This window comes from Myiozetetes cayanensis, unplaced genomic scaffold (assembly GCF_022539395.1).
Source record: "Myiozetetes cayanensis isolate MyiCay16 unplaced genomic scaffold, myiCay2020 scf35, whole genome shotgun sequence".
Lineage (NCBI taxonomy): Eukaryota > Metazoa > Chordata > Aves > Passeriformes > Tyrannidae > Myiozetetes > Myiozetetes cayanensis.
In genome coordinates, this window is record NW_026087577.1 from 673,790 (window position 1) to 682,848 (window position 9,059).

The 9,059-nt window shown below is 63.8% G+C and overlaps 1 protein-coding gene across 1 annotated transcript; it reads left to right on the forward strand.

Moving 5' to 3' along the window:
- Window positions 1–24: 24 nt before the first annotated feature.
- On the forward strand, window positions 25–8,429 carry SEMA4A (semaphorin 4A). The gene is made up of 15 exons (XM_050327884.1): window positions 25–1,204; window positions 2,670–2,807; window positions 3,796–3,953; window positions 4,061–4,123; window positions 4,209–4,307; window positions 4,792–4,900; window positions 5,006–5,122; window positions 5,225–5,355; window positions 5,727–5,896; window positions 5,969–6,119; window positions 6,355–6,544; window positions 6,633–6,748; window positions 6,837–7,000; window positions 7,075–7,187; window positions 7,801–8,429. Exons 1-15 carry the CDS (start codon window positions 994–996, stop codon window positions 8,421–8,423), a joined length of 2,553 nt encoding a protein of 850 aa, XP_050183841.1. The 5' UTR covers window positions 25–993; the 3' UTR covers window positions 8,424–8,429.
- The last annotated feature ends 630 nt before the right edge of the window (window positions 8,430–9,059 follow it).

The following is a 9,059-nucleotide window of genomic DNA, read 5'->3' on the forward strand; positions in this document are numbered from 1 at the left end:
ACACTCCCCTTTCTGCCTCCCCCAGGTCCTGTGCACACCTCCACACCTCCTCTACCCCCAACTCCTTCCTGTGCATCCTCCTCTCTCTTACCTGCATTCCCCCAGCTCTCCCCACCCTTTGTATCACCCCCTCATGAATCCTCTCCCATCTCCCCTTGCATCCCCACCCCCCAGATTCCTCCCCTTCATCTTCCCATGTCCCTAGTCCACCCCTCCTCCTCCTCCCTTGCTTTCCATCTCCCAAAACACACACACCCTGTTCCAGGTCTGGGAGGGGGGTGGATCAAAGGAGCCTCTTCCAGGCTGAGCTTCCCCAGCCCCTTCTGGGTGTTGGGAGCATCCCTGCACCAGCCCCCATGCCACAGGGATACTCCTGGGAGGTGACATGGGCAGGGAATTGGAGACCAGCAGCAGAGAAGGGTCAAAGTCTTTCCTGCTGTGAGAAACCGAGGCACTGGGAAGGTCTGGGTATCCAGGAGATCAGTGCCACCAGCTGCACAGCTGCCCCACGCTGTCACAGCTCTCCTTCCTGAGCACACAGGCTGGGCCTGGCTCCGTCCCTGGCTTACAGGGAATCCTCCAAGAGGAGATCCAAGCAGGGCCGAGATCCACAGAGCCACGGCCGTGGTCAACCCATAAGCATGAGGGTAAATGAAACCACCCCAGTGCTGAGGGGCCCTTCGTGACACTTGCTCCCAAATCCCATAAGGGAGGCTGTAATGACAATGTCCATGACATCCTTAGACCCTTGTGGCCAGGAGACCCAGAAAAGAGGAGGGACAGGGCTATGAAGGGATTCCAGCTTCCCACTCTGACAGAGTAGCCTCGAGGCTGCTCCTGCCTCACATCCTGTCAGCACTGGCTCGTGCTGGGGAACACTGGGAGAGCACTGGGAGAACACTGGGTGTTTCCCCCAGCCCCCTCCCCAAGCTTTCAGCCTTGCCAAGGAGCCTGTGCTCCCTTTCCCATCCCTCCTCCCCCTCTGCGGCCCCGATGGCTCCGGCCCAGGGCAAAACAATGTCCAAGGCTCCGTGCGGCCCCGTCCCTCAGCCAGCCCTTCGCCAAGTGGGAAATCCGGGGCAGAGTAACCTACTTTCTGCACTCACAAGGAGCTTCTGTCCCAGCCAAGCAAGGTGGTGGGGACAGCACTGCCCTCCCGGGGCTCCGTGTCCTGGTGGGCCAGTGAGGGCACCGGGGGAGGCAGGTAAGGAGGCCCCGACAGGGCAGGATGCTCCTCAGCCTCGGCCAGACAGGGATGTTGGGGTGCCTCAGGTGTGGCTGTGCTGTTCAGGGAACCCCAGGGGTTTGGCTTTGGTGGATTTCTTGCTCACAGCCATCCCAGAGTGGCCTGGGGTGGAGGATGGAGACCCCAGAGAGGCAGGTTCCTGGGATGGCTGCAGGAGCTTTGTGGGGGAAATGCTTGGCCCTGGGGTGGCCTGTTTGTGGGGGCAATGCTTGGCCCCAAGGGGCTGTTTGTGGGGGCAATGCTCAGTTGTGGGAAGATGTTTGTGGGGGTAATAGCCCCATGGGGCTGTTTGTGGGGGGCGATGGATTCCTGGTCCCTGGGGCTGTTTATGGGGGTAATGCTCCGTCCTGGGGGGCTGTTTGTGGGGTTGATGCTTGACCCCAGGGGGCAGTTTGTGGGGAGCAATACTCAGGCCTGGGGTGCTGTTTTTCAGGGTGATGCTCAGTCACGCTGTTGGTCCTCACAGCTCACAGGAAAAATGCCATTGCTTTGCTCACCCCAAAGATTTTCTCTAAGTAGGAAGTGAACCCCCAGGCATCTGGGCACCCCGTTTACCCCTTGCCACCCCGCTGGTCACACAGCTGGAGGAGCAGAGCACCCCGAGTTCCCATCCCCGCTGCCTCCACCAGGCTTCGCTGCCGTCCCCGCGGGGGTGCGAGGCCGGGGAGGCGGGCGCAGGCACCCGCTGCCCCAACCTGCCGAGGCTCGTCCTCTTCCAGCAGGACTTTCAGGTTCCCGCAGTCCCGGCGGGGCCACGCGGGGCTGGGCTGGGCTACAGCGAGCCCAGCACGGGCCGGGCTGGGGGCCCGGTAGCGCGGCCACCCTTCAGCTGGACGTGGCATGGGCCCGCGGGGGTCCTGCGGCCGCAGCCCCCAGGGCTCAGGCTCCCCCCGGCTGCCGCTGCTCCAGGGGTGGAGGTGAGCGGCTCCGCTGGCTCCCACCGGAGAGGTAACGCTGCTCGCCGGGCACACACAGCGGCCACGAGCAAAGGGGGCCGGGGGGCTGCGAGGTTCTTGAGACGTGGCTCTTTCCCCACCGCTTCTGGTGTGAGCTGAAGAAAGAGCTGCAGCGAGGAGGTACCCCGTGTACTCCCTGCTCCTTTTTGTGGACCCTCTGGCCAGTGATGGAGCTGGACAGGGGAGCTCCTGACGGGGACGGGCACCGTGGGGCTCTGCGGGAGCAAAGGCCGGAGCATCCGGACACCCCTGGGCAGGAGCGCCGTGGGGCAAGGGGACATCTCTGGTTGTACTGGAGCGGCAGTGGGAAGTTCTCAGCCGTACTGGGGGGCCACTCGAGGCGCAGAGGCGCCCCCCCCCCCATCCACCCCTTCTGTTCCGGGTGCTGCTTCCCCCGTCTTGTTTCCGCTGGTTTGAGGTGACGCGCAGCCCAGCAGCGCGTTCCCTCAACCTCTCCCTCCCCGCAGGGATGGTGCTGGGACTCTCTCGGGGCACATCCCTGCCGCCCCCCGCCATGCCCGCCGCCCTCCGCCTGCTCTGCGGGGTGGTGGTGCCGGCTGCCCTGCTCTGCGCCGAGCCCCTGCCCCGCATCGCCTTCCCCAGCGGTGAGTGGGGCACTGGGGAGCATGGGGAGGGCCGGGAGGGGCTGGGACAGCTGGGGAGGGGGGACACACACACCACTGGCCCGGGGGAGTGTCCGTCCGCAGGGCTGAGTATCCAGCATCAGAAGCCGTGGGCTGCTCCCCATCGCAGCCTCATCACCCCTGTCCTCACCCCCGCCCGGGGCTGGGGACTGTGCCAGTGGCCACGGGGGATGCAGTGGGTGAGGGGACCAGATGAGGCTGGTTGGCACCCCAGAAACTGTGGGAGTGGGAGCTGGGGACTCACCCCGGGGTGCCAGACCCAGCAGAGCCATTTTGTCACTTGCTCGGCGCTCGGGGTCTGCTCAGGGTCACCCCGAGCAGAGGAAAAGGTGCCTCTGGAAGGGACAAGGCACAGTGTGTCCAGCTGAAAGGCAGGTGGCCAAGCAGGGGTTTGGGGGGGCTGTGGAAGGATGGCTGGGCAGCAGGAGGGTCTGTGCCCCATGGCGGGGCCGTGCCCTTCCAGCTGTCACTTCCCATTTCCCACACAGCCATGACCAGAATTACAAAATTCCCCCGTTTTGGTGCCTGGTGGGGGTAAATGAGAAACTGCAGTCTCTGTCTGTGCCTGGGGGTACCCAGGGGGCTTGTGACCCCCACCCAGGCTGGCACCCTGGGGCAGTGCATTCCCCAAATGGAGCACTGCCGTTTGGCCTTGGCCCCAAAACATCACAGGCACAGTTTGGGGGGAAAAATGCCCCCCATTTCTGGGGTCTGGGACAGCCAGCTCTTGCAGTAGGACCTGGGGGGGTGGTAGGGGGCAGTGGGGACCTGGACGGGGAAGTGGAGACTGTGATGTGGGAGCTGCGGGGCAAGCACTGCTCCCCATTTCCTGCACTAGGGGTGAAACAGCCCGTGGTGGCAGCTGCTACCACATCCGCCCGGGGAGGCGGTGGCTGTGGGAGGTGTGTGTGTGTCCCCTGGCCCCCGTCACCCCCTTTGCTCCTGCCAGAGGACCCGCGACGGACCCTCACCCACTTCAGCCAGGACAACGTGTCTCACTACGACATCTTCCTCCTGGATGAGGGCGAGGAGGAGCTGTATGTGGGGGCACGTGACCACGTGCTGGCCCTCGCCGTCAGCCCCGGCACCATCCACGCAAGAGCCTCGGTGAGCAGCCGCCACTTTTGGGGAAGTGGGGGGGTTCTCCTCTTCCCTCAGTTCCCCTCCTGGGGGCTGGGCTCGACAGCCCAGGACCATTTCCCTTCCCTCTGCAGATAGTGTGGGGACCCACGGCTGAGAAAACCTCTGAGTGTGCTTTTAAGAAGAAGAGCCAAGAGGTGAGATGGCCCGGGGGGGCTCAGGGGGTCCCACAGAGCTGCTGGGGTGCTCAGCCAGCCCCCCACTCTGCTCTTCCCCCCCTAGACTGAGTGCTTCAACTTCATCCGAGTCCTGGTGGCCCTGAACCAGACCCACCTCTACGTCTGTGGGACCTACGCCTTCAGCCCTGCGTGCACCTACATCGTGAGTGTCCCCCCAGGACAGGGCACGGGGGGGGTCTCTGGGCAGGTTGTGTCATTGCTGTGGGGACCCACAAAACACAGCCCCAGGAATGAATTACACCACGAGGTGTCCCCGGGATGGGGGGTGCTGCTGTCCCCCCACAAGGGGTATCTTTGTGCTCCATGAAGGAGCACACAGTGATTCTCACTCAGCTGCCAATGACTCTTCCTCTGACAGGGAAACCCTAATTTTGGGCCCAGGTCCCCTCAGGTGACCCCAGCCTCCCCATCCCTGCCTCAGTTTCCCCCTTGCTGAGGACATGATGGGGAACACCACTCCCCAACAGGAAAGTGGGAAAAGGTGACAGGAGCTGGGTACCATCATCATCCCTGCACACACCTTGAAGACTAAGGCCACCCCATGTCTGCAAGGGATTCCACATCCATTCCCTGAAGATTTGGGTTTATTTTCGCTCCTTTGGCTGATTTTTCTCCCCTTCCCACAGCACCTGGAGAACTTCACACTGGTGCCCAGTGGCAGAGGACAACCCTTCCTGGACGGGAAGGGCCAGTGCCCCTTCGACCCCCAGCACAACTACACGGCCCTGCTGGTGGGTGAGTACGGGGCCAGTGGCCCCACGGGTGGGCATCCTCCCGGGATGGAGCGGAGGGTGAGGGTGATCCCACCGTGGCTCACCCCCCTGCCCTGACCCCGAGCAGATGGTGAGCTCTACGCTGGCACCATGAACAACTTCCAGGGCAACGAGCCCATCATCTCCCGCTCGCTGGGCACCCGCACCCTGCTCAAGACGGACGCCTTCCTGCGCTGGCTCTCGGGTGAGCAGAGGGACGGTCCTGGCAAGGACACCCCTGTGCCAGGGGTGCCTGCAGCCCCCTCGGCCCCAGCTCCTCACCCACCTGCCCTGGCTGTGCCTGTAGACGACGCTGCCTTCGTGGCCTCCTTCAGCATCCCCGGGGACGACAAGGTCTACTTCTTCTTCGAGGAGACGGCCGAAGAGTTTGACTTCTTCGAGCGGCTCCTGGTGCCGAGGGTGGCCCGTGTCTGCAAGGTGTGATGGCAGGAGACGGTGACAGGGGACGATGGGGGGACAGAGATGGGGGATGGGGATGTTGGGGGATGGAGGATGGGGATGGGGAAAATGGTAGGGGACAATGATGAGGGGTGATGGTGGGGAACGATGAGGGCACATGATGGGCATGATGATAGGGGACAATGACATGGACAGTGATGGAGATGATGACGATGGGGGACATCGTTGGACGGTGATAGGGGATCATAATGATGACAGGGAACCATGGAGGGTACAGTGATGGGGGATGATGACAAGGGATGAAGACAGCAGACAGTGATGGGGGACGATGACAGGGGATAAATGGGGGTACCCAGCTCCCGTTGCTGAGCACACTCTGACCCCCACAGAGCGATGTGGGGGGGGACAAGGTGCTGCAGAAGAAGTGGACGACATTCCTGAAGGCACAGCTCGTGTGCTCCCAGCCCGGCCACTTCCCCTTCAACGTCATCCACCACGCCTTCGCCCTGCCCCGCCCTGGCGGCCGCGCCGACTTCTACGCCGTCTTCACCTCGCAGTGGTGAGTGCCCAAGGGTGTGACGGGTGCCTGGGCTCCTGCACCCTCCTGGTGCCCACCTGGATGTCCCCACAGGCAGGCAGGCAGGGAGGGCAGCGCCGCCGTCTGTGCCTACAGCCAGGAGGATCTGGAGAAGGTCTTCGAGGGCAAGTACAAGGAGCTGAACAAGGAGAGCTCCCGCTGGACTGTCTACAGCGGCCCTGACATGAGCCCCCGGCCTGGCAGCGTGAGTGCTGCCCACCCCGGGGGGCCAGACCCTCCCAGGGACAGTGCTGGTCCCCAGGGGAAGGGGTTTGTCTGTCCCAGTTTGCCCAGTGTGCTCACACTGCAAGCAGGGTGGGGAGAGTGCCTCTACACCCCACTGATGCTGGCACAGAGCAGTGTGGTGACACAGCACACCCTCCCCTCCCCTGCCTCAGTTTCCCTTCAGTTTCAGAGCACCGACCCCTCTCTCCCTGCAGTGCTCCGTGGCTCCCTCCTCGGACAAAGCCCTCACCTTCATGAAAGACCATTTCCTGATGGACGAGAAGGTGTCACCCATCCAGGGGAGGCCGCTCCTGGTGAAGTCAGACGTCACCTACACGCGCATCGCAGTGGATGAGACTCGTGGCGTCTCAGGCACCACCTACCGCGTCCTGTTCCTGGCCACGGGTAGGTTCATGGGGGGGTGCACACAGGGCCACCCCTCTGACCCTTCCCTTGGCTCCAAAGCCCTGGTGATGTCCCCTGTGCCCCACAGCCAAGGGTTACCTGCACAAGGCAGTGGAGCTGCCTGATGGTCCCCACATCGTGGAGAGCATCCAGCTCTTCCAGACGCCGGAGCCAGTGAAGAACCTGTTGCTGTCCCCAGGGAAGGTGAGGAATGGGGCCACCCAACAGCCACCACCCCAACCCTGGCGTGGGGGCTGGGGGGTGGCTCAGCCACACACCTCTGTCTCCACAGGGCACCCTCTATGTGGGCTACTCTGGAGGCGTCCTCCAGGTCCCGCTGGCCAACTGCAGCCTGCACCGGAGCTGTGCTGAGTGCGTGCTGGCACGGGACCCCTACTGCGCCTGGCACAGCCCCAAGGGCTCCTGCCAGCCCGCCCACATGGCCACTGAGGACAGGTGAGCGCCAGGATGAGGACGGGAAGGAGGGTGCAGAGGGGACTGGGATGCTGAGCCCGCTCTCCCGGCCGCAGGAGCGCGTGGCTGCAGGACATCGAGACGGGGAGCCCGGCCACCACCTGCCACCGAGGGAGGAGCGTGGCCATGCCCCGGGCCTGGGGGGGACCAGAGGATCCCACCGTGCAGGGTTGAGTATGGGAGCGTGGCAGGGTGGGGCACATGGGGTGGGATGGGGCACATGGGGTTGGGATGGGGCCCACAGGGTGGGATGGGGCCCATGGGGTGGGATGGGGCACACAGAGTGGGATGGGGCCCATGGGGTAGGATGGGGCATATGGGTTTGGGATAGGGCACATGGATTTGGGATAGGGCACATAGAGTTGGGATAGGGCACATGGGGTTAGGATGGGGCCCATGGGGTGGCGTGGGGCACATGGGGTGGTATGAGGTCCCTGAGGTGGGATGGGGCACACAGGGTGGGATGGGGCACATGGGGTGGGATGGGGCACATGAGGTGGGATGGGGCACATGGGGTTGGAATGGGGCACATGGGGTTGGAATGGGGCACATGGGGTTGGATGGGGCATGCAAGGTGAGATGGGACACATGGAGTGGGATGAGGCACACAGAATGGGGTGGGTCACACAGAGTGGGATGGGGCCCATGGGGTGGGATGGGACACACGGGGTTGGGATGGGGCCCATAGGGTGGGATGGGACACGCAGGGTTGGGATGGGGCACATGGGGTGGGGTGGGACACACAAGGTGCTCCGCCTCATCCCACTTTTCAACACCCGCAGTGCTCAACCCCCAGCCGAACGCTATCGTCCACCTGCTGTGTCCCTGCCACTCTGCACTGGCCACCTACAGCTGGCAGCAGCCCAGCAGTGCCCAGGAGGATGCGGTGCTGCTACCGAACCGCACGCTGGTGGTCATCATGCAGCCGGAGACCGCCGGCGTCTACAAGTGCCAGGCCACGGAGAACGGCTACACCTGGACCGTGGCTCACTATCAGCTCCGGGGCTCTGCCGGGGCGGCCCTGGGGGACGGGCTGGACGAGGAGGAGCTGGCCTGGGGGTCCTCGGCCGTCGGCACCCCCGGCTCGTACTGGTCGCAGTTTGTGACGGTGACGGTGCTGCTGGTGGTGACGGTGACCGCGGCCGCCTGCCTGGCCCTGCTGGCCTACCGCGACCAGCTGAGGGCCCGCAGCAAGGTGCGGGGCTGCAGCGCTCCCCACAGCCCCCCTGCCCGCCACCGGGAGAAGGTGCCCCTCAACGGGGGCACCGGGGAGCCCCCGGTGCCCGGGGCGGCCGCCGAGGAGGAGGAGGAGGACGAAGGCTCCCAGGCTTGCTGCCTCCAGCTCGACGGCGACATCGACGTGGACAACAACCGGCTCCACGTGCCGGGGCAGGGCGCGGCGTGACACTGCCAGGGGACACGCTGGGGAGGGTGGGAGGGAGGGTGTGAATGTGAAGGGTTTTGATTTTTTTTTTTGGGGGGTGGGGCGGAGGGGGTTGTTTTGGTTTGGTTTGGGGTTTTTTTGGTTTTGTTTTTTTTTTTAATTTAATACACGTGTTTTAACATAAGGTGACATCCCGGGGCAGGGGGGTGGGACGGGGCAAGGGGGTGGGATGGGGAGAGGGTGGGAGGCAAGGGCAGGTTGGGGGGACAGGGAAAGGACATGGCACAGAGAAGGAACGTGGCTGTGGGGCCAGGATGTGGGGTGGGGACAGATGGACATGGATGCTGTCACTGGTGTCACCCCGAGAAATACCCACCCCCAGGATCCCTTAAAGCCTCAACACGGGGGAGGCTGAGCCTGCCAGGCTCCATGGGCCGACCCCACGGGCACCCACCCTGTACTGCCAGACCCCACTCCTGGACACTGCACGGCCCTGGGGCAATGGAGCCCCCTCACTCCTCCCCAGCTGCCCCCCCCGCCCCCATTTCCCACGCCTTTGATCCACCCGTTTTAAGCCAAGCCAGCTGTAAATTTTCCTGCCCTTCGGTTTTTTTCTATTAAAAAAGGAAAACTCAAGGCATGGCACTGCTGGGTCCA

Excerpts from the sequence above, each read along its gene's own strand:
- SEMA4A (XM_050327884.1), top strand. The coding sequence starts at position 994 with ATGGCTCCGGCCCAGGGCAAAACAATGTCCAAGGCTCCGTGCGGCCCC. Across the intron at positions 4,308-4,791 it reads GCCCTGCGTGCACCTACATC|CACCTGGAGAACTTCACACT; the intron begins GTGAGTGTCCCC and ends CCCTTCCCACAG. Across the intron at positions 6,749-6,836 it reads TGTTGCTGTCCCCAGGGAAG|GGCACCCTCTATGTGGGCTA; the intron begins GTGAGGAATGGG and ends CTGTCTCCACAG.